The sequence below is a fragment of the Antedon mediterranea genome, chromosome 1 (assembly GCF_964355755.1).
Source record: "Antedon mediterranea chromosome 1, ecAntMedi1.1, whole genome shotgun sequence".
Lineage (NCBI taxonomy): Eukaryota > Metazoa > Echinodermata > Crinoidea > Comatulida > Antedonidae > Antedon > Antedon mediterranea.
This window is the reverse complement of record NC_092670.1, coordinates 3,425,016-3,451,332: the sequence shown is the minus strand read 5'-3', so window position 1 is coordinate 3,451,332 and position 26,317 is coordinate 3,425,016. Positions and strand designations below refer to the sequence as shown.

At 32.2% G+C, this 26,317-nt stretch overlaps 2 protein-coding genes across 2 annotated transcripts; both read left to right on the top strand.

Moving 5' to 3' along the window:
• The first annotated feature begins 291 nt into the window (after positions 1–291).
• Positions 292–12,872, top strand: LOC140051296 (NLR family CARD domain-containing protein 4-like). The gene is made up of 5 exons (XM_072096465.1): positions 292–345; positions 2,410–2,440; positions 3,518–3,568; positions 11,939–12,688; positions 12,838–12,872. Exons 2-5 carry the CDS (start codon positions 2,434–2,436, stop codon positions 12,870–12,872), a joined length of 843 nt encoding a protein of 280 aa, XP_071952566.1. The 5' UTR covers positions 292–345; positions 2,410–2,433.
• A 63-nt stretch (positions 12,873–12,935) lies between these two features.
• On the top strand, positions 12,936–26,062 carry LOC140045768 (uncharacterized). Its single transcript, XM_072090561.1, has 17 exons — positions 12,936–13,333; positions 13,597–13,759; positions 14,239–14,336; positions 15,086–15,373; positions 16,118–16,323; positions 17,826–17,915; positions 18,250–18,426; positions 18,640–18,882; positions 21,520–21,714; positions 22,124–22,288; positions 22,383–22,661; positions 22,983–23,078; positions 23,394–23,613; positions 23,813–23,836; positions 23,980–24,006; positions 24,123–24,395; positions 25,223–26,062. The coding sequence occupies exons 1-17, from the start codon at positions 12,967–12,969 to the stop codon at positions 25,783–25,785; spliced, it is 3,474 nt and encodes a 1,157-aa protein (XP_071946662.1). The 5' UTR covers positions 12,936–12,966; the 3' UTR covers positions 25,786–26,062.
• Positions 26,063–26,317: the final 255 nt, after the last annotated feature.

Sequence of the window (26,317 nt, the reverse complement as noted above, 5' to 3'; positions counted from 1 at the left end):
ATCATATCAAATCTAAAAAAGGAGGAATGTTCTGAACACGCTTTTGTAGTACAGCGCTAGCTGTCACGTGACACATAACACATTGTTGTTTAGTTATATCGTTATACGATCGAGTGATCCAATTAAAAGTTTATTGTTTAAAGAGCTGTTTTTAGTAGTTTATTGTTTCCGAACATCACAATTTTTAAGTTTGTTTTTTTCTTGTAAATTTCTAATATACTTTTAGTTTTGCACAGCTACTCATTTTTATTCAAGAATTGTGTTATTTCTTGCGAATAATTTTATATTTAGATTAACGCCGTGGCTGAAGATACGGTACCATATCCTAACTTCCGTTTGCTAAAGGTACGTTATAATCAGCCAATGGGGTGCTGGTACGTGTGACGTCATCGTATAAGGACTTCGGATTTTTTTTCATATCGCGTCTGTTAATGCCTATCGGCGGCGCAAGGCTGCATGGATGATGTGTGAACTGTATCTGTGACTCGACAGCCCCGGGGCCTAGCAATGTTGAATCCAGACGTTTAATAAGGGGCGACAACGTCGATGCTGTAGTCTAGAGCAAGTTTATGTGGTTGGTGGACGTTACATAAAGCATTTAAAACATGCACTCAATCTCAAATATTATTTCATTATACAACATACACTAGTAGTATTATAATCCGATATGTTGATAGCCAAATTAGAAGTAATTAAGGCCCTGTTCAGACCCGTGGCGTTAGACCGTTTTAGCGTACAACGTTACTAGCAAGGTCACGTTACAAACCGCAGAGAAAAAAACGAGGTGTTCAGACCCATAGCGTACGATTATCGTTACAACGGAAGTACGTCATTCAGGTTGTTTCTAGTTGCATATTCATGTGCTCTTACCCACGTGTTTTCATCATTATTTCCACTGTGTATAGGCCTAGATCTCAGCCCTACAATTATGACAAAATTTGCCGTAAATAAAACACCATACCTCAGCATTTATTTAAGAAAAATATAGTAAAGCCAAATTTCTGTTTCTATTGTTTTTATTTTGTATTAAAAAACATTTTCCCCAGGTTCTTGTGTTACGAAAATAAAGCAGGCCTCCTATTCTAATGATGAAGAAAAAATTGATTGTGATTAGTCTATCCAGTCCAGATATATATATATACTCATATACTCTGCCTACCGTATGCAGCTCTTTGATTTTTTAAATTTTCAATATTTTAACTTACTTCCGAGCATTTTAGGGCAAACTGTTGTATTAGACTAAATAGAAATGTATATATTCCAAACAATTTGACACCAAAAGTAACGCTATACGATAAATATTTCTTGAGATACGGTAAAAGATATATGAATAGGTCAATAAGAGGTCAATAACCTCACTTCCGGTCATTTTGGGATAAAATATTTCATTACACCAAATAAAAATATGCATGTTCTGAACAATTTGGGCCTAATCTCAATTCTCTGTGACAAGCCATTACCGAGATTTGATAAGACCAGGTCAAAGGTCAAACTACCAGAAACTGTAGTAGCGGCCATTTTTTTACAACATTTTCTGTTAGAGCAAATAGGAATGTATATACTGTGAACTATTTGACACCAAAACCATTACTCTATGACAAGCGGTTACAAAGTTATAGACTAATTAAAATGGCAGCCATTTTGGACGCCATCTTGGATTTCTCGGAGAGCACAAGGAGGATTTTTCAGGACTTTTAGTATGATGTTCCAATCATAGTTCTGGACCTTTCCTGAAAAAATTAGCTTGTTACCAAAAATTTCCGGGTCTGCCTATACTTATGAACTAATGCTCTTGGACTAATATGTGAGGGTTTTATTTTTATTCTAAATGGCCTATTTAGGCTTATATTTTTTATTAAACTTTGTTTACAGATGGTGACCATAAACAACAAGCAAATGCAGACAAGGGGCCCTCAAATACTATGAGCTGGCACCGCTTTCTTTCCCTACATAAACAAACTCATATAATAAGGCTAATAGGTTATAGTATGTAGTAGGCCTCTTTTGAAACGGTTTTCTGTATTCTAGAATTAAAATCAACATGTTTTGGCTTTTCAATAGTAACAGACGTAGGCTACATTTAGTTTTTGTCACACACGACTGCGATAATAGCGATAAATGAAGCATAAAGTAAATATTAAGCGGTTTATCACTGTTTTCGCGATAAAACAAATCCAAAGTCCTTATACGATGACACGTGTACCACCACCCCATTATGATGTAATGCAATTTTGCCGTACCTTTAACAAACGGAATTTATGATACAGTGTTAAATTAATTAAATGAGCTATGGAACACTTTAGTTTATGATTTCTTTAATAATATGATTGTTATAAGATATTTTTTAATTGATTTATCCTGTATTATTGATTGATTTATCCTTTAATGCAACATTTCTTGTTTTTTTAGAAACGAAAACAGAAAGTTTACAACATGGCAGGTAATAGAAAATAAATTTACTTTTTCAAGCAAGTTTTAAAATAAATTTTTGGAGATGAATAGGATTTACTATTCATTATGTACTATTCACACAAACTATCTATCATTCATATTGCACACATTATTGAATTATATTACATAGCCTATGTAAATACGTGAACGTGATTGGTTGAAACTGCATCACATGACTACCGCTGCAAGGATCGTAAATCGTATATCCTCGAGAACGATGATATTGAATGAGTAATTTTCGCGTAATTATCGTGTCCCCTGTCATTAAACATATAAAATCCAGCAAATTCTTGAGTACGATGATATTGACTGTATAATTTTCGTGTGAAAACGCTCGCGTTTGCCGATAGATAAACAAAAGTCATCCACTGCGTCTTGAACTCGCGACGAATTGTCACTCCATCACAAGACAACGCTTCATCCGCTGCGCCACAGAACTTGCTTGAAGAAATTAATCAACTAAACTATTTAAACTATGCATACATAGCGCCCTCATTTGTTATTAGTCCTCCCTAGATGTGATGAAAGATCGTTTGTGATTGATTAATACTCACAGCGGTAACTCGGTACGCGCGCGACGTGGCGAACATCCGGTGATTTGGCTCGAAAGACGAATTATTATTTATTTGGCCTACCTGATAATAATATTATTATTATTAATGTAGGCTTATTGATGGAAATTCTTCTGTTATTATTTAAACGACCTAGGCTAGTGAATATTTTATTGCAAGGAATCATTAATTAGAAATTATCTGTATATTATTCTTTGCAAGGTAAGGTGTCTAGGCAGGCTTGTTTACATACAATACAAAAGGAGGCCTACCCTAACAGCAGATATTCTACTTGTTGTTGGCTATGTAATATAACAGATATCACCTTTTATATCGGTGAAATATAAGATTAGACATCCCCTCGGCAAATCTTATATTTAACCTCTAAGCAGTCAATATCTGTATAATATTTCTTATAACTTTTATGCTTAATTTGTGGCATTAAGCATTGGTTTTCTTGAGGTACTGTAGAATTGTAAAAATTCAGTTCTTGTCATTTGCTATTTATTAAACAGACTCAAAGCCAGTGATACCAATGAACAAAGAGGTTAAATCAGAAGAAGAAGGTGAGTTTACTTGTAATGTTTACTATAATAATGCAAATCAGATCCATTTTATAATTCAGTTATTGAATCCCCTGATTGTCAAAAATAAATCAACTGCAACAATAATTATACAATATAATCATTGAATTTCTAAGGTGGCCAATCAAGCTGCTACAATAATTGCTTTGTACACAATTATAAGGTTTCTGAACTATTTTATCAGTATTGGATGTAAGTAAATGACATTCATTACCCTTGGGGTCATACAGGTATGACTGTAGGCCTACAGTGTATCACTTATAATATCAAACATGTTGAATACTTTTAATTCATACTGTATATCTACGAAAGCCCATTAATGCCATTTGAAGTATATGTTTTTCGAACGTAATCCGTTATAACGAATTAGTAATTCGTTTGAACGGATTAATAATCTGTTCAAACGAATTAGTAATCCGTTCAAACGAATTGCAACATATACAACAAGTGCCATTTAAAGTATATGTTGTAATTCGTTTGAACGGATTACTAATCCGTTCAAACAAATTACTAATTTGTTTAAACGGATTACTAATTTGTTCAAACGGATTACTAATCCGTTCAAACGAATTACTAATTTGTTTAAACGGATTACTAATCCGTTCAAACAAATTACTAATTTGTTTAAACGGATTACTAATTTGTTCAAACGGATTACTAATTCGTTTGAACGAATTAGTAATTTGTTTGAACGGATTACTAATCCGTTTAAACAAATTAGTAATTCGTTTGAACGAATTAGTAATCCGTTTAAACAAATTAGTAATTCGTTTGAACGGATTAGTAATCCGTTTGAACAAATTAGTAATCCGTTTAAACAAATTAGTAATTTGTTTGAACGGATTAGTAATCCGTTCAAACGAATTACAACATATACTTTAAATGGCACTTGTTGTATATGTTGCAATTCGTTTGAACGGATTACTAATTCGTTTAAACAGATTATTAATCCGTTCAAACGAATTACTAATTCGTTATAACGGATTACGTTCGAAAAACATATACTTAAAATGGCATTAATGGGCTTTCGTATATATCACCTATAATAATAATCAGTATGCCCAATTATCTATAGTAATTAACCCTAAAGTTTTAATTTTTACTTCTGAAGTATATGTTTGAATACAAATGGCATCATTATGATAGTAATAAAAATCAAACAAACTGAAGAAGTAAATTAACTATATAAGATGCTAGAATTTATAAACCGATTTTGGATTTAATGATAATTTTACAAGTACAGTAAAGGGGATCCTTGTCTACAGCATGGCATTCCTACCATAGTAAACATATCCGCTCTTTCAATATTCTTTCAATAGGCTAATTAGGTTCGTATGCCTATACGGTGCACCAAACCGTCATTGATATGGATAAAGAGAGATGTTAAGATAAATAACAATATTTCTTAATGTTATATATTTTAGTTTTTAATAAGAATATTTTCACTTTCACACTTATACAAGTTTTAGGTTTATGTCATAAAAATCCTTTGCTGCCCTCTGTTGAGTATATTTTAAATTACTAGATGGTACGCGTACGCGTACCATCTAGGTCGGGCCCACAGATGGTTCTCGAATACATAATAATTTCAGCGTTAAAAAACTGGCGATTTCAAATGTACAATAATGCAGGACAATAATACAGGAAGGAATAAATAGACACTGTGATTTATGTACTCAACTAAAATTAGCACCCTGGGAATTACTTCAGAAAGAGAAACTTGTCACAAAATGAGACCAATTGTTTAAGTCAAATTTAAACAAACTTAATTTGTGTTCTGTATGTAGCATTATGGTTGAGGGATGGGGAGGATGGGTGCAAAGAGGAACAATTTTTAAATATATTCTTTATTTTGTAACGAAATATTAATTGTTTTTATGTTTTACAAATAATATACCACTAAACACAGTAAAAACATTGCGATGTAAATACTTTGTTGAAACTATCACCGTCGTAGTCGATTGAAATAGTACAGTACATGTAACGATACACTACGACGTATGTTTATATATAATGTTAAAACAATTTGTGAAAACCACCTCTATTCGGGGAAAATCATAAATTCGATTTAATCGTTAATAAATATTAAATTATCTAACTCAACTTAATTAGTAGGCCTAATGGTTTTCAATTGTTTCTAGAGCCAATTCATACTTAAGTTGGTTCCTACCCTACCCACCAAAGTTGTTGTTGATCCTTCGTACCACTACGCTACTCATGCCAGTGAGGGAAGGTTGATGATGTGGGTGGTTTAACTGCAATTAAAGATTTGTACATAATGTACGGCGACTGAAAACGCTAGCTCATTATCCGTTAAAAAATATATATATCCAACCTCTGCAGCACAGAATAAAAATAAAATGGATCGAATTTCTGTTATGAGTATACAGTACTTGCCTTTACGACGCCTGAGGGAATAACACTTGTGGAACAGAGATTGGAATGTTCCATTCATCGCAAATCAATACATTTGTATAAACCCCGTAAAAACGTATATTAAATCTATCAAAATAGCATTTTTTAAAGAAAATCGACCTGTCTTCAACATTATGACGCTGTACTCGAACTGTTCAACCGGTTTTCAGCTATTAAAAACAATTATCGTAGGAGGGGATAGGAAAATGCGAAGTGTCCTCGTATTATTGTGTGCGGGTATTTTTCAAATTGACATCCATTAGACAGTGTATACCACGATTAGAAAACACCCCTATTTGGGGCAAATCGTTGAACCTAAATTCGTTTTAATCGTCAGTAACTAATTATCTAACTCAATTTTATTAGTAAACAGGGTTACATCAGGTGGTTAAAATCAGTACCGAAAGTACGAACCAACCATCGAGTAAATATTCTAGAAATAACGCGCGATTTACCGATTTTTGCCCTTACGTAAATTTATATATAGATAGTTCCAAATTATAAAAATTATTAACGTAATTAAAAATTATATTGGGTCACACTCACTCTATAAAGCTTATTTATGATTGCGTGACAAAAACTATTCAAGGAATGAAGCTAGATAATTTAAATTAACTAGATTGTACGCTTGCTTCGCTCGCGTACCATCTAGTTCGTGCCTACAGATGGTTCTCGAATACCCAGTAATTTTATTAATTTTAATAACTAGATGGTACGCTCGCTTCGCTCGATGGTTCTCGAATACATAGTAATTTCAGCGTAAAAAAACTGGCGATTTCAAATGTACGTACGGCAGGACTATAAAACATTGTCGTTTACAGAAACAAATAAATAGACATAATGATTTATGTAGTCAACAAAAATTAGCACCTAGAAACTTGTCACAAAATGAGTCGAAATTTGTTATTGGACTCATTTAAACAAACCCAATTTTGTTAAATTATTCTTTATATTTCTTTATTATCCAATCAGTAACGAAATATTTTTTTTATATAGGCCTATAAATAATATACCACTAAATAGAGTAAAACATTTCCGATTTAATACTTTATTAAAAGTGTCACTGTCTCATGGTCGATTGAAATAGTAAAGTACATTTAAAGACCACTAATACGTTTATATTTTTGTAATTATTAATTAATACAAACGTTGAGAAACAACTGACAGTAATAAAGTATATATTATTATGTGTTTATAATCTAAAAGTAGGAGCTACCCACACTCACAGTGATAACGTTTATTAGTATATTTGTTTATAATTATTATATCTAACAGTACCAACACACTTTTGATTCAAATGGCAATCAAAAGTGGTTAATACCTATTTGCAGTATTGTATATAGTATTACAATACTATTTCTGTTTATTCTCCAAGGGTCTATAAATTTACCTACTTGTGTTAAACCATGGAGGTATGCAATAATTTGGAATGTTCCATTCATTGCAAATCAGTACATTTCTATAAACGGATATTAAATCTATCAAAATAGTATTTTTTAAAGAAAATCGGCCTGTCTTCAACATTATGAAGCTGTACTCGAGCTGTTCAACCGGTTTTCAGCCATTAAAAACAGTTATCGTAGGAGGAGATAGGAAAATGCGAAGCATCCTCGTATTATTGTATGCGGGTATTTTTCACGATGGACATGTATTAGACAGTGTATACCACGATCGGTAAACACCCCTATTTGGGGCAAATCGTTGAACCTAAATTCGTTTTAATCGTCAATAACTAAATTATCTGACTCAATTTAATTAGTAAACAGGGTTACATCAGGTGGTTAAAATCAGTACCGAAAGTACGAACCAACTTTATATAACATCGAGTAAACATTCTAGAAGTAACGCGCGATTTACCGAATTTTGCCCTTACGTAAATTTATATATAGATAATAAGTACGTACCACAGGACAATGTCGTTTACAGGAATGAATGAATAAATAGACACGGTTTATGTAGTCAACTAAAATTAGCACCCTGGGAATTACTTCTGCCTGAAAGAGAAAATTTTCACAAAATGAGACGAATTGTTTCAGTCAAATTTAAACAAACCCAATTTGTGGTTTGTATGTAACATTAGGGTTGAGGGATGAGGAAGAGGATGGGTGCAAAGAGGAACAAATTTAAGGAACAAATAGTAAATAAATGTAATGATACACCAATACGATGTTTATTTTTGTTGTAATTACAGTATTAATTAATATTGATGGTGATGTGGGTGGTGTTTGAACTGCAATAAAGTTGATTGTACAGATATAGACGGCGACTGAAAACGTGATCAGCTCATTATCTGTTTTAAAATACCTATATCCGACCTCTGCAGTCACAGATTAAAAAAAAAATGAATCAACTTTTTTTTATATGAGTGTAGGCCTACTTGCCTTTGTGTTATTATGCCTACAGTACTTGCCTTTGTGTTATTATGCCTGCGGGAATAGACGCTTTGTGGAAGAGAGATTGGAATGTTCCATTCATCGCAAATCAATACGTTTGTATAAACGTATATTAAATCTATCAAAATAGTATTTTTTTTAAAGAAAATTGGCCTTTCTTCAACATTATACGATGCTGTACTTGAGTTGTTAAACTGGTTTTCAGATACTAAAAACAATTATCGTACGAGGTAGGTAAATGCAAAGCATCCTCGTATTATTATGTGCAGGTATTTTTCAAGATGGACATCCATTAGACGGTGTATACCACAATCGGTAACCTCCCCCCCCCCCCCCTATTTGGGGAAAATTGTTGAACCTTTAAAATTTGTTTTAATTGTCTATAACTAATTATCTAACTCAATTTAATTAGTAAACAGGGTTACATCAGGTGGTTAAAATGAGTACCGAAAGTACGAACCAACTTTATATACCATCGAGTAAACATTCATACTAGAAGTAACACGCGATTTGACGAATTTTGCCCTTACGTAAATTTATATATAGATACAAAATTAGAAACATAAAAATAATTAGAGGAATGCAAAACATTCAACAATTTTATGAAATATCACATAAATAAATGTAATGATATATTAATAAAACTTTAGTTTAATCAAGCTAAAAATATTGGGTATTGCTAAACTGCGCAAACCAAGCGCAAACGTGAAAAAACCCTGCGCAAACCTCCTCCAAATCACTTATTATTGGTTCTATCATGACCAGGACTATCATAGCAGGTAATTTATGAGAAAAAAAAATTATGAAATTGCTGTAAGTTGGGTGAAAAACATCATTGTTTTGGGTAAAATGTCAGATTTTACAGTGTAAATCACGCAAACCTAAAAAAAACCTGCGCAAACCTCCTCCAAATAACTTATTATTGCTTCTATCATGACTTGGACTATCATAGCAAGTAATTTATGAAAAAAAAATTATGAAATCTATATATAAATTTACGTAAGGGCAAAATTCGGTAAATCGCGCCTTACTTCTAGAATTTTTACTCGATGGTATATAAAGTTGGTTCGTACTTTCGGTACTGATTTTAACCACCTGATGTAACCCTGTTTACTAATTAAATTAAGTTAGATAATTAGTTATTGACGATTAAAACGAATTTAGGTTCAACGATTTGCCCCAAATAGTGGTGTTTTTCGATCGTGGTATACACTGTCTAATGGATGTCCATCTTGAAAAATACCCGCCACAAAAATGCGAGAAGGCTTCGCATTTTCCTATCTCCTCCTACGATAATTGTTTTTAATAGCTGAAAACCGGTTGAACAGCTAGAGTACAGCATCATAATGTTGAAGACAGGCCGATTTTCTTTAAAAAATACTATTTTGATAGATTTAATATACGTTTATAGAAATGTATTTATTTGCGATGAATGGAACATTCCAAATTATAGCAAAATACCTCCATGGTTTAACACAAGTAGGTAAATTTATAGACCCTTGGAGAATAAACAGAAATAGTATTGTAATGCTATACAATACTGCAAATAGGTATTAACCACTTTTGATCGCCATTTGAATCATAAGTGTGTTGGTACTGTTAGATATAATATAAACAAATATACTAATAAACTTTATCACTGTGAGTGTGGGTAGCCCCTACTTTTAGATTATAAACACATAATAATATAATACGTTATTACCGTCAGTTGTTTCTTAACGTTTGTATTAATAATTACAAAAATATAAACGTATTAGTGGTCTTTAAATGTACTTTAATATTTCAATCGACCATGAGACAGTGACAGTTTTAATAAAGTATTAAATCGGAAATGTTTTACTCTATTTAGTGGTATATTATTTATAGGCCTATAAAAAAAATATTTCGTTAATGATTGGATAATAAAGAAATATAAAGAATAATTTAACAAAATTGGGTTTGTTTAAGTGAGTCCAAATAACAAATGTCGACTCATTTTGTGACAAGTTTCTAGGTGCTAATTTTGGTTGACTACATAAATCATTGTGTCTACTTATTTGTTTCTGTAAACGACAATGTTTTATAGTCCTGCCGTACGTACATTTGAAATCGCCAGTTTTTTTACGTTGAAATTACTATGTACAGTATTCGAGAACCATCTGTGGGCACGAACTAGATGGTACACGAGCGAAGCGAGCGTACCATCTAGTTACTGTAAGTTGGCTTATTTTTGGGGCAAAAAACATCATTTTTAGTCGCGTGGAAGCGACTCTATAGTTCACTATGTCGGTCGGTCGGTCTGTCTGTCTGTCGGTCTGTCTGTCGGTCCGGTATCACTATGCGTTTTATCGTTTTATGACCTTATCTTCATATCAGTTTAATCTAGCTAAGTCAATTTTTCACAGAATATTCCTTATGGCCAGGAATCGATGTGGTTATGTTTTCACGGTGCGCAATAAAAAATTACGCGGTCTACGCACGATTTAACGAAATCACGTTTGTAATCATATCTTAACAACAACCATGAATCACAATTAAATAAAATTTGGTACTCATAAATTTCAGGGCATAAATCATCATATGGCAATACAATTACGTGCGTAGCGCATGCGCACGCGCGCTTAAAATTTTCAAAATTTATTTTCGATGAAATAAGAGTACGTTTCAGGCAATTTTAAGCGTTTACAAAATTGCCATGAGTGCGCAGATTTTTGCGCACGCACTGCGCGTTAAATGTTATTGCGCACTCTTTTTACCCGATTTCTGTTTTCTTGACTTACTTTTCAACTCGAAATTACAAAAGTGACAGGCTACGCACGTGTAAATTAAAAAAATATAAATGTTTTTAAACATTTCAACATTTTTAAACATGTTCAGTAATTTCGGTCAGTATAGTTCACTATGTCGGTCGGTCCGTCTGTCTGTCGGTCTGTCTGTCTGTCGGTCTGTTTGTCTGTCGGTCCGGTATCACTATGCATTGTAGCACGCGACTTAATGGCTGTTGGCCTTGTTTGGGTAAAATGTCAGATTTTACAGTGTAAATCGCGCAAACCTAAAAAAAATCTGCGCAAACCTCCTCCAAATCACTTATTATTGCTTCTATCATGACATGGACTATCATAGCAAGTAATTTATGAAAAAAAAATTATGAAATTACTGTAAGTTGGCTTGGCTGACACTGTAAAATCTGACATTTTACCCAAAAAAATGATGTTTTTCTCCCAAAAAAAGCCAACTTACAGCAATTTCATTATTTTTTTTTTCATAAATTACCTGCTATGATAGTCTTAGTCATGATAGAACCAATAATAAGTGATTTGGAGGAGGTTTGCGCAGGTTTTTTTTAGGTTTGCGCCATTTACACTGTAAAATCTTACATTTTACCCAAAAAATGATGTTTTTCACCAACTTTAACCGCAATTTCATAATTTTTTTTTCATAAATTATAGTCCTGGTCATGATAGAACCAATAATAAGTTATTTGGAGGAGGTTTGCGCAGGGTTTTTTAGGTTTGCGCTTGGTTTGCGCAGTTTAGCAATACCCAAAATATTTCCTTGTTTTTAGAAATAATACAAACATATCTGATTCACATACAAAAGGACAAGTGTATCCAGGCCAGTATATTTACACCTGCAACAATGCGTGAGAAATACAAAGTTGACATTTCACAGATGTTTACTGATATGGAACTGCTTATAGAACGTGAAAACAATACAGAAACCAGCAAACCAACAACATTAGAAGAAGTGATAGATGTAATTAGCTCCACACCTGGATGTAAAGCTCTCATTGAAGGACAGGGAGGTATTGGAAAAACTACCATATTAAGGCATATATCATACACATGGGCTACACTTAATAAATTCAATATCTTTGAAGGTAAAATTGTATTTCTTTTATGTGTAAGGGATTTGGAAAAAGATGAAGATATATGTGATTTAATTGCAAAGCAACTGGATATGACAGATTTTAATTTAGACACAGATCTCCCAAAAGATGCACGGGTAATTAAGAAATTTATAAAGAAACATGAAAATAAAGTTGTGTTGCTACTTGACGGATTAGAGGAATTGAGATTCAATAATCAAAGCGTAATTAGTCTTTTCAGAAAAAACTCTTTAAAAAAAAGTACTGTGATACTTACTTCCCGGTCAGAAAACATAGATGAATTCAAAAAAGAGTGTAACATACATGTAAGAGTTAAGGGATTTAATGAAGAGAGCATAGGGAAGTATATTAACAAACACTTTGAGTATTTTGAAAAACCAGAAATGGGAAAATCCCTTAGAAGAGAATTAGATATTATGTATCAGGGTAGGCAACGAAAACACGAGGACGTATATTCAATGTGCAAAAATCCAATGCTACTTCTTTCAATTTGTATTCTATGGGAAGACAATCAAAGTCTTCCTAAAGATAAAGCTAATCTTTTTAAGGAAATATTTCATAGCATTTTAAATCAGTTCAACAAACAAAACCAATTCGCAAAGCTTTCTAAATTTGAAGACACTCCAGCAAAGTATGTAAATGCTATGATTTTATTGGGAAAATGTATGTATGATAGCCTAAAAGTAAATCAACTTTTAATAAAGATGAAAGATTTTAATGATAAACATACGAGTACAGATTTGGTTGACATGTCCGTGAAACTTGGATTTGTTTATGAAGAAGCACCAATTTCAAAATCCAACTTTGAACGGATATTCATGCCTCCTCACAAGTTGATAGCAGAGTCATTGGTAGGATTTTACTTGTGCAAATTATGTGAAAGTGAACACACAGAGAGTGAAAGTACAGGAGATGTAAGGCAATTACTTACTCCTTTGGATGATAATGAATGGAAGATGATAAGAGAAAGTAAGAATCTAAAGGTGGCAAGAGAGTTTGCAGTTGGTTTTCTTGGTACTACTACAATGTTACAACATCCAAGTATATTACAAAGGCTCAGCAACTTTGATGGTAAGATATTGGTATTTATTAAAGTATTCTATTTTATATTATTATTATCAACTATTATTTACAAAATAAAATGTATCGGTTATTTTAATGAAATAACCTATAGAAATCGTGCATTATAAAATCATTCTAAAAGCAAATTAACAAGGATTATAAATTAAAAAAAAGTGAGAGGTATTAATTAAGTGTCCAATATGAATGCATAGTAATAATAAATATATAATAACTTTATTGTAAAAGTACTATTAAATACTTATTTTTTAAAGATTCCACTCCAATTGAGATACGGGCTCGAGGACCAGAAGCAGTTAGAGCATTCAATGAAGCCCTGGAAGAAGGGAAAACTGGAGTTAAACAGGGCAGAGTTATTTTTGTAGGTCTTGAGGGAGTAGGAAAAACTTCTACTATCAATTCATTACTAAGGAAAAGGTAAGAAAATTGTGGTATCAATGTTGTTTAAAACAATTTATTAAATTAAAAACATACACCAAGACCCCAATGCTCTGAATGACAAATAATTAAAAAAACCAAAAATATTTGTTTTCCCCCAAATATCACTACTATTAAAGGGGTTTGAGTTGAAAATCTATCTTGACTCACGGGACATAATCTATGTGTACATTTTAGTTTTAATATACATTTAAACATATTCTTCTCAATTGTAGGCATTTTATCATTATCAATTTATGGGAATTTACTTTTAATTAACTGATGACACCAAAACATACTTTATGAGCCAACTGAAAAATATTACTCTTTGTATATTCATTTTTGTTATAAATACACTAATAATAATATTAATATAATCCCAAAAGGCTGACTTGAAAAACATTGAATGATTAAGATGGGTTTATATATATATTGTATGGCTATTGAAGTGAAATAATAATATTCATTTTTTTCTGTAGTTTTAAATCAAAGCATGAAATAACTGATGCCATAGCAACAACAAAAACAGTGTGTTCTCAAGATGATGCAGATGAAACAATATGGCAAGAAACAGAAAGTATACATTAACATGCAAATTAAACCAAAAAAAGATGCAAAATACTAAATTATTAACCCAGTTAGCACCAAAGACTTTGTCCCAGACTTGTTCCATTTTATCCTGTTTAAAAATGTGTTGTGCTGGATTCCAAGTACTATTCGAAACTTAATACTGTTAACCCCCTTACCCTTATATATTTTTTTGGTTTGAAGTATTGGAGAGCCACTTTGATAGTGCTTAATTGTTTGTACTATTGGCAATTTTCATGGTACTCCATCCACCCATGTTTATTTTGCATTTATTGTTCTGCTTACTGGAAATTGAATTTTTTTTAAAGAAGTATACTTACGAAACTAGCCAACATTTATCAACACACGTTTGCGAACATTTCTTTTTTGACAAAGCCTCCCATATTTTTCTTGCTGCGCTGTCAGCTATCTGATGAAAGCTGCTTCACAGAAATTCCTTAATTCTTTAATCTGATTATGAAGTTATATTGTCATGTTTTATGGATGTTATTTATATAATAATCTGTTTTACATACAATTTCTTGATTACTGCTTTAATTTAAACAAATTTAAAATAAATTGATACCATTCTTACCTTGCTTCTTTTTACCTAAATTATTTTTGGTACAACACAGAACTAGATTTATTCTGTAATTACCATGGATATGTGTGTTTCTTCCTTTTAAAATGTTTAATAATAATTAACATATTCATAGTATCCAAGTATAATATACAAAATCAATTTTTATTTTTTTAAAGCTCAAGCTTCTGAAATGTATGAGGAAGCAGTTGCTAGAAATGTGGCAAAACAACTGAAAGAAAAGCAAAATGGTTCTGATGGTGATGTGCGAGAAGAAAAACGTGAAACAGCATCAACAGAAAATGCTTCTGATAACAAGAATAGTGTGCTACAAGCAGAGGTTACAACAGCATCAGCAAAACAGCCTTCTGGCAATGAAAATTCTCCCCAAAAAACACTTGTGAAACATATGGAGAAAGAAAATCCAGCACAATCAACTAAAACAGAAGAAAGCCAAATGGATGACGGTAAGTAAAAATGTTAATAGGAATTTTAAGTGCATTATTATTACATTTCACCTAATATTTCACTGTCTGCTCTACCAAAACTAAGCACTGACTTTTACATGGGTTTTTGACTTGTGGCCTGGAATTTCATATTTGATTTAAGATGGAAAAGGTGGATTAATTTAATTAAAGATTTTAGAACAGTTAGTGTCTTTTAATGTTTTATATACTTTGCCTATTTCAAATTTTTTTTCAAACTTTGTTTCATTAAAACTATGGGCCTTTGTGTCTAAAACACAACCAGACCTATTTTCAAGGCACCTCTGTTAGCTTTAGCTCTGTTAACTATATTTGTATATTAGTATTAAACAAAATAAATATTATACAAAAATCCTCAAAACAAATTCAATGAAAGACGAATATCTTAAAATTCCATCCTCACTAATTGACGAAGAGTGCTTTCAAGATACGTGGCAATTGCAAAGGCACTATATCGACAACTCTTCTTTTTGAGTAGGGAACGAAAAGCCGAGTAGAATTATTAGGGAAGCTAATTTGGAACCTGAAATCATCAGACAATGTGTTATTCTGTTGGGATCTTGGCTAACAATGCACTTTTCTATATTAATTAATAATTATAATCACCATTGCTAAAATAATTAGAATCCTAAAATAAATTATCCTAATAAAAGGCCTAGAAAAATGACATACATATTAAACATGCTATTGGATGTTTAATTTTAATTTATTTTAATGAATATATAGAGAAAGAAAAACTCCAGACAAAGATTCCTTCAAAGATAGAGATTGAGAAAGAAGGAAGAGATGACCAGATAAAGATTCCGTCAGAAATTGAAAAATTAATAGTTGAGTTTCAGAAAGAAGGGAGTGATGACAAGGTGACTAGCGACAAGTTTGTGATGAACATCTGGGATTTCGGAGGACAACAAATTTATCATGTGATGCAGCGGGTAAGTACATAAAGCCCTTTTCTCACAGGCGTGGAAGCAAAATGCCAGTATTATAGGCCCATCTTGGAATACGCTTGCCAGGTATGGCATGGTGCTATTACCAAAAAAATGGCCAGCAGCATTGAGACCATCCAGAAAAGAGCATGTCGAATAATGTTAGGTGCTACCTACATTTCCTATGACAATGCCCTAGAGGTTACAGGGTTACCTTCTCTCGAGGCAAGGAGAGACACTCTTGTGTTGTCCTTTGGGAGGGGGTTACTCAAGTCCAACTGTTTTCGAGACATGCTACCTCCTTGCCGCTGGCAGAAGAGAACCCTTAGGTCTAATACAACTAGTACCGGAAGTCTCCTTCCCCCCAGGTGTAAAACTGAACGATACCAAAGGTCTGCCATACCTACGATTGTTAAGTTTATTAATGCTAACTGATATGGGTTGATTTCCATGATTATTTCTCACTTTCTCGATGCCGTTTCGACCTTTTATATAATAATTTTAATAATTTATATACTAATAATAATCTTAAATAATAATAATAATAATGACGTACTCAATTTTATGAACGAATAATACTGTATTTTGTGTTTTATAATATATAGTTATTTTTCTATGCTGTTTGTAATTGTGCCTCTTTTACTTTTAATTATATATGTATATTGATTGTAAACAAACGTTATCAGCCAATGGCTGCTGTTTTGTATGTGTTTTTTAAACCTAAATAAATAAATAAATAAAAATTCAGGGAGATATTTTGAATGGTAGTGTAAATGCTCAGATCATTGGTAGCATTCAGGAAGAGATTCTGAATGGTAAACAGGGAAATAATTGAATGCTCACCAACTGCCAAAAAACAACAACCAATTCAAATTCAAGAGACCAATGATGCCTGCATCCAGTGGCGTAATGGCTATGAACACTCACTGGCTAAAACCAGGAGCCCCGGAGCATGTGGGGGCCCTGGGCAGTGTCCAGAGGAAAATACAGGCATTAAAATATGTCAAAAAGGGCTAAAAACGCCCTAGGCCTCCAGCCTTGGAGGGCCTGGGGTTCCTAATCCAGGGGCATCAGGCCTCTGCGTTATGCCACTGCCTGTATCGTTACCAGCATAACTATCTACAGCAGGGATCGGAATATCCAGTATATACCAACTTTCAGCTGGTATATACTGGATATTTTACCTGATGCCGGCATGGAGCCTGCATGACCCAGCATGGTAATATAACTATATTCCCCACAATTCCTCTAATAAGACAACACTAATATACAGTAGTAAAAAAATAAACAAGTAAAATATTATTCTTATGAATTCTAGCAACAAATATCTATCATATGGCAAACCTGTAATAAATTTAGTAGTAGTCTAGACTCAGCTATTTTTTTAATCTAAAAATTAAAACACTATGAAAAACAAACACTGCATTTCCAAATTTAAATTTCATTGATAATCAAGCATTTTTTTATATTCACCATTTTTTTAATACACTGTTTAATTGATCTCATAGATCTTCATGGTATCTTTTGCTGTTGTATGCGTAGTATTCAACCTTTGTGATGATCTCGATGCCCAAGCTAAAGTTTTGGATCCAACAACTGTAAGCTGAATTTTATTAGTTTTTAAACACTATTTTCAATTCCTTGATTGTGATTGCTTTATAGTGAAAAATGTATACCTTTGCTCTGAACACATCTTAAAGTTTTAAGACTTATCAATTAGCTTCTCACATCTTTTTATCCATAGACAATTCAACACAAACTACATTAATAAATGAACATTCTTTTCCTCCATTACTGAATAAATGAATAACAATAGATTGAACAATTACGTTTTTTTCAATTGTTGTATACAGTATTATACATGATCAAAGAAATTAAAATTGAGTGTTCTACAAACATTTTTTTGTTATCATATATACTTATAAAATTTAGGGAAACAATTATGACCATCGAATGACAAATCTGGAGTTCATTCTTTCTTGGATTCAGTCCATATACACAAACAGTAGACCTGACGCAAAGATAAATGGTCAGCCTTGTCCTCCTGTATTACTGATAGGTACACATTTAAATGGCCTTAAAGGAACTGAAGAAGAAAGGAAAGAACAGGTGAGTTGACTCTACCATAGAGAAATCACCATGACACAACAATGCAGAAACTTTTTTCATAGGCAGTGGATTCAATCTTCTATTTTTTTAATCCTAAAACTGGATCACAACGTTTAGCAATCACTATCTAAATAGTCTTTTGATTATTCTAATTAATCTGATTAAAATAAGAAATATTAGAAACTACATAACAAATGTATATCTTTCTTTCAGGTTAAAGAAATAGAAAATAAAATTTGGGAAGCCCTAAAAGACAAACCATATGAAACTATGGTGTGTTCAACTATTTTTACCATTGAAAACAGTGTACCATTTGAACAGAGCAATGCTTCTGCCATCATGAAACAAATACTGGATTTGTCAAAGAAAATGATTCGCACTTTGCCAATAAAATGGCTGCGAGTTCAACAAGAAATCCACAGCAGAAAGAAGCACATCTATTTACCAACTTCTGAGGTTAGGTGCAAGAATTTATAGACAATAGCGTTCAATATTAATAATTGAATGAATTATTAATAATGTGGCAATTTCTTTTATAAAGAAAGATTCACAAATAAGGTTTACAGTATTTGTTCTATATTGATTAGTCAGATCTCCATTTTCGGTATACATTGCTACTTTTTAATCATCTGAAAATGTACAGGTGGTGTGATGTAAGAGGTAAATTTATAGCCATCTATAGGTTCATATTAACATTTTCTTACCAATCAATTATTTACCTCCGCCAAGGAAGTTTATGTAGTCAATCGCATGTGTCTGTTTGTTTGTCGGTTTGTTTGTTTGTTAGCAGGATTACTCAAAAGTTATTGAAAGACCTTTACCAAAATGAAAATACAGATAGATATGTAGTCAAGGACCACTCCATTAAATTTTGGAGGTTTGTTTTTGGCATTGCTGTTCTATTGTTAATCAACTGAAACTATTGTTATTAGTTGAAAGGCTGGTTACATAACCATTCCACCAAATTTGCATACAGATGGTTGTAGTGAAAATAGCATAATCACACATAGCATTAAGGCACAAAAATAAAATTCCTCATTAAAATCCTAGGCCTGAATAAAACAATTATTTTTTTTATATTAAATCTATGACACTTTTTAAAAATTCAATCCAAAATAATATTTTGGATTGATTTTAATATTATTACTGATTAAGTACCTTTTACCTTTAATTCCCTCCATTTTTTTTATATATACTGTATGTTTTATAGATAGTTACCTTTTTGTAAATGTGTCTACTAATGTAAATTACTTTTTATTTTATTATATTGTTAATTTTTCTCTACTGAACCACTTTGGAAATCAATGCTTTAGCACTGAAAGTGTCATCTATATATAAATTTACGTAAGGGCAAAATTCGGTAAATCTCGGTTTATTTCTAGAATTTCTACTCGATGGTATATAAAGTTCGTTCATACTTTCGGTACTGATTTTAACCATCTGATGTAACCCTGTTTACTAATTAAATTGAGTTAGGTAATTAGTTATTGACGATTAAAACGAATTTAGGTTCAACGATTTGCCCCAAATAGGGGTGTTTTCCGATCGTGGTATACACTGTCTAATGGATGTCCATCTTGAAAAATACCCGCCACAAAAATACGAGGAGGCTTCGCATTTTCCTATCTCCTCCTATGATAATTGTTTTTAATAGCTGAAAACTGGTTGAACAGCTAGAGTACAGCATCATAATGTTGAAGACAGGCCGATTTTCTTAAAAAAATACTATTTTGATAGATTTAATATACGATTATACAAATGTATTGATTTGTGATGAATGGAACATTCCAATCTCTGTTTCACAAGTGTCTATTCCCTCAGGCGTCGTAATATAAAGGCAAGTACAGTACTGTATACTCGAAATTCGATCCATTTTTGTTTTCAATCTGTGCTGCAGAGGTTGGATATAATTTTTTTTTAAACGGATAATGAGCTAGCGTTTTCACTCGCCGTATATTATGTACAAATCTTTATTATTGCAGTTAAACCACCCACATCATCACCTTTCCCTCACTGGCATGAGTAGCGTTGTAAAACCAGTAGAGAATAGGCCTACGGTACATCACATGCCCTAAACGCAGAACAACTTTGGTGGGTAGGGTAGGAACCAACTTAAGTATGAATTGGCTCTAAGAAACAATTGAAAACCATTAGGCCTACTAATTAAGTTGAGTTAGATAATTTAATATTTATTGACGATTAAATCGAATTTATGATTTTCCCCGAATAGAGGTGGTTTTCACAAATTGTTTTACATTATACAGTATTATAAACATATACACGTCTTGGTGATGTATCGTTACATGTTCTGTACTATTTCAATCGACTAGGACGGTGATAGTTTCAACAAAGTATTACATCGCAATGTTTTACTGTGTTTAGTGGTATATTATTTGTAAAACATGAAAGCAATTAATATTTCGTTACTAAATGGATAAAGAATATATTTTAACATTGTTCCTCTTTGCACCCATCCTCTTCCCCATCCCTCAACCCTAATGTTACATACAAAACACAAATTAAGTTTGTTTAAATTTGACTTAAACAATTGGTCTTATTTGTGACAAGTTTCTCTTTCGGAAGTAATAGGGTGCTGATTTTAGTTGAGTACATAAATCACAGTGTCTATTTATTCGTTCCTGTACACGACATGTATTATTGTCCTGCGGTACGTACATTTGAAATCGCCAGTTTTTTAACGCTGAAATTATTATGTATTCGAGAACCATCTGTGGGCACGACCTAGATGGTACGCGAGCGAAGCGAGCGTACCATCTAGTTCAGTATAAAGACAGAATAAATAAATATATTAAGCTTTCAGTCAACTACCATATTCACCAGTAGATGTACTTGATATATAAAGTTAAATCTCTATAGTATGTATTTATAACTATGTACTGTTACATTAAAGTTGGGAAAATATAAAAAATAGAGGAATTACATTCTAAATATACTAGTACACAATGTTTTGAGAGCAGGTTTTGTAATCCAGAAGACTATTTGAAAATTGATAGTATATTAAATAAACTGTTTTTTTATTATAATTGTTTTAGAATTGTCATATGGTTTTAATCAATCTATTTTTTTTAACAGATTCAAGATGAAGTACTCAAAGAAGTCTGTAAAGTAACAGAAGGTCACAAAGTTCTGCTTGAGTATTTACATGACATCGGCGTGATTCTCTATTACCCAGATGATGAGGCACTAAGAGATATAATAGTTGTAGATTTGATGCAACTAGTTGACATGTTTAAGACAATCATCACTGTCATAGACAATAAAGATATGGTTAGCAATAAATATATTTCAATACAAAACAATGTTTTGCATACTGACGTGCAGCAACATAATGACATGCTTCAAAATTAAATTTGTTTAATAAATGTTTGAAATTTTGATTGGAAATAACTTCTCTGAGATATAGGTACCCATCATACAATCATATGAACTCAAAGATCAATACATTATTTCAACTTGGCCTGAGTAGCTTTGGCAGACATGAGTCTACAAATCCACTTTGTCATTCTGCTTACCATAAATATTGTGAACTGCAATAAAGACAAACAAAACATAGCCTACAGGTCATGAGATGTTTATATATTAGAACAGGAAAAAAAAATCAATTATAGGCCTACCAATGTTACTCTGAATTAATAAATTAAAATTTTAATTATATTCTATTTTTGTAAAATAATAGGTACCAGCTATGAGACCAGCTTGGAGGATGCTGGAAAAAGGCATTTTAAAAGGTGGATTGCTAAAACATCTGTGGGAGAAGATCTGTGATTCTGATGAGACATTAACATTCTTTGTGTCTCTCATGCAAAAGTTTGGATTAGTGTGTGAACAAAAAAATACAAAGGTATTGATACTAATGTCATATTAATATTTTAATTTTCTAGCCTATATATAGCCTACAGATCTACTAGTTTTTAAATAATTTTTTGTTTACACAGAATAATGAAAAAATGTTCTACGTTCTTTCACGTTTGAAACCACATGCCTCACAACCACCTAAATTTGAAGAAAAGCGTGCAATTTCTCTATTTCATGATTTTGGTAGCTATCTTCCAGACGATCTTTTCCAACGTGCTGCAACAAAGTTCATTGAGAAATTTCAAATGGAAGACTATGGAATTGGGCACCTATCCTATGAGCATGTAGAATTGAACATTGATGCCAATCATCAAGTCATTTTATATGTGGCTACCATTAAGCATTGTCGTATGTTACAGGTAAATGTGTAGCTTTCACACCAGCCCCAACCTATTTCACTTATATTCCCACTTTCCTGGACTTCCTGCATTGTGACTTCTGAGGACGTTCAAAGCATATTGATCGAAACTTTGAGAAACTCAATAGAAACTAATATACGTGGTGTATCGCAAACTTTATATCAATAATTGATACAAGTTGGAAAAGCTCAAGAATTTTAAAGTGTATATATTGTACAATATTAAAATGAGTGAGATTTATAATTGTTTCCACCACATAAAATTGAAATAATAAATTTTAAAAAACTACCACTAACAATTTTGATCATTTTGATATTGTAGACAACAATAGTCAGAACAAAGAGCTTCAATACTGATAAGCAAAAAAAACGGCAGCGTACAAAAGATGAGAAACCACAGCCTAAAGTCTGTAAGAAGGTAATAGTAAATAGTGGTAACAAACAAAAGAGATATACAGAATACATTAATTTTAGTTCTAAATATTTATGAGTGAACAATCTATGAAAGATTTCATTAGGAATATTACTTTAAAACTATTCATAAAAATAATATAAATAAAGTGTTTTAATATAATAAGTACTTTTTATCCTATAATAAAAGGCCACCATTGTTAAAATAATTTGCATTTATTCAACATTTGTTTAGGATTCAATTTTCATAGTAATATTGATTGAGAATATTGATTTTATATTTTCCAGTATTTTAAACATTTTGTAAAATGCCATTTTTTAGGTGCTTCGTTTCCTTCAAACAGAATTAAAAGTGTTCAGTCAGACTGGAGCACGAGGTCTTGAAGTAAGGATGTACATCCCTTGTGCATGTAGTCCAAACATTCAAAATGCTCACATGCATGTTATTCGCGAGTTTGACAAAGATGTGTTACCTTGTGGAAGCAATCAAATGAAAGTGAAACTTTACCGTAAATTATTTGGAAATAAAGTAATACCAAGATGTAAGTAACCAGATTTATTGCTTTGTCAAATATTTTACTGTTCTTAATATTAAAATAAAAAGCATTTAATTAAAAATTGGGAAATGGACGGTACAATATTTTTTCAGCCATATGCACATTAATGCAACAATACGTTTCGCTATGGTAATACCATATAAGATGAAATTACATTTATTTAATATTTATTTCTTTTTTATAGCTACTTCACAGACTGATGTTGAATGTAAGTAAATTTTAAGAATAAACAGTTTTAAAATATATAATATATCTATAGCATACTGTAGAACTTGTAATAACTAATAACAATCTTCAAACAAATAATACCTTGTGAACATTTTGTTGATAAATACATATCTATTTTTACAGCTATACCGCCACAGTCTCATCTCCAAGGTAATGATTTTGTAGATTTTATTATGACATTATAAATTGAAGGATCATATATTTGAAAACTTAATCAATTCATTTACTGTTGGATGAATTTATCTTTATTTTTGCTATTTTATAAGGTTATGTGGATGATTCAATTATTTGGAAAGTATCTGAAGAAACTGTTAACTGTGAACAGTTAGGTGTTCTTTTGGGCTTGGAATTGTCTGAAGTTACAACTATGAAATCTCCAGAAGAAATTCTGAAATTTTGGAGGAACATTAGTAGTAAATTGAATCAACTTGATGTATTGTGTGAGGCTCTAAGAGAACATGGACAAAAAGATCTTGCTGATAAGTTTCAGAAGAATGTTGTGGAGGAAAGACCTAAAGAAAAACAAATAAAACTAACAGGTATTTAAAATTACAAATGTTACAATTTCCTAATATAAATTCAATTTGGCTTGAATGAACACACTTGTTGACAATTTTCAATGCATTTTTTTCAAATGTAACATTTGAGTGGTGGCAATTGTCACAATTTGTAAATTGAGACATTACAATTTTAATTTGCGCATTGTTCATGTTTTCAAACCAGTTTATCCCTCCTTTAAATTGTTTTCTTTGACATTAATTACTGTGCATTGTTTGAAGAAGCATTCAGGGCATATTCAGACCTACAGGGTTGTGTTCGTATTATACACGACATAGGATTCCATGCGGTCTGAACCAGTAAAAGATTGGTAGAAGCCACCTGATACAATAATGACCTTTTGTTTGTTACTACAGCTTGAGGTACAAGATTAGTGTACAACACTTACGATATGAAAGTCATGCACCAATGATTTTGAAATAAAATTTACTCTTGCATACCGGAAACTTGACACTTCAGAGGATAATTATAATTATAACCTTGCTTGTGATATGAAAGCATAACTCCATGGATTTGAACATACCCTCATATCAGTGTTCAAACTAATTCCAAAAGGCAATTAATTTATCTCTGTATAGGTTTTGACTCTGACTCTGCCCAATACCTCAATTACATTGGTTGAATTACAGTAAATATATTGGAAATATATATATTGTCGACGACACTTTTTACAAAATTAAATGTGTACATCAGCTGGGCCTATCCTATGAAATGATATGAATCTGGAGTTAATGGTCAAATTCACCATTCACACTACGAGAAATACGTCATTTAAAATTTATAAACTCGTCTACTATCTTTGTTTTAGAATTGTCACGCCCGGACTTCAACGAATTGATAACAGGGGTATCTAATTGGTGTGACACACATGGCCGAGGAAAATGTTTAAACAAGATGAAAATGGTGATTAGCGACTTCATGAATAGGCCGAATTGTGAAATGACACTTTTCGATATCCAGGGGGCGGAAAATACACATGAACTAATTAGCTTGCTTATCCTTCCTGGAGTTATCAAATGTACTGACATACGTGTTCTAATCCAATTGATTAAATTGTGTGGGATGGGTGGTGTTGAAGAAGTGATAAAGCCAAAATGGCATGTACCAAAATTTGAAGATGTTCAAATTGAAACCTTTTCAGATCATCGTATAAAATTGTTAAAATTTTGTAAAAAGGTAAGCTTTAAAAACATGAAAACCATTGGACGATTTTATGGCATTAGTGAAGTAACTGATCCGTATTCTTTAATTCTAAGATTAGAAATGGAAGGGTATCTCACAGAAGGAGAGAAGATGAATGAATTCATTGAGAAACTTAGGGAATATGAAATGATTAATGAAGTTAATGCATTGACAAGTTTAGATAATTGATATTTCCATTCCCTCAATGACTACACAAAACACAAACAATAATCTCTCTCTCCGAACAGAGGAAAACATTACAAACAGAACTTTAACATCCATATCACCACCCTCTCGGATAATGGTATAGGTTGTTCAACATACCTAAAACCTAAAATCATCATTACTTCTTTTCATAACACTGTTGTGTGTTTAATTAATTTAAACAAATTGAAGAATTCCTGGAATTCCTGAATTGAACTACTAAAAAAAAACAAAGATAACAAAGCTAAGTGTCGTACTCTGTTATCATGCTAGTGAAATACGTGAATAGGACAGGCTTTGCTATCAACGATTCGTTGAAAATCGATATTTTAGGGTGTTCCCTAAAATAGAAATTAAGAGATACGTTTCAAGTCGTTATTCTAGGCTAGAAAAAGACTAACTAGAATAGAAACTGATACATTCCTAGAATTCCCCAGTGGAACTACTAAGAAACAAAGATAACAAAGCTATTGTGTCGTACTCTGTTATCACACCAGTGAAATACATGAATTAGTAC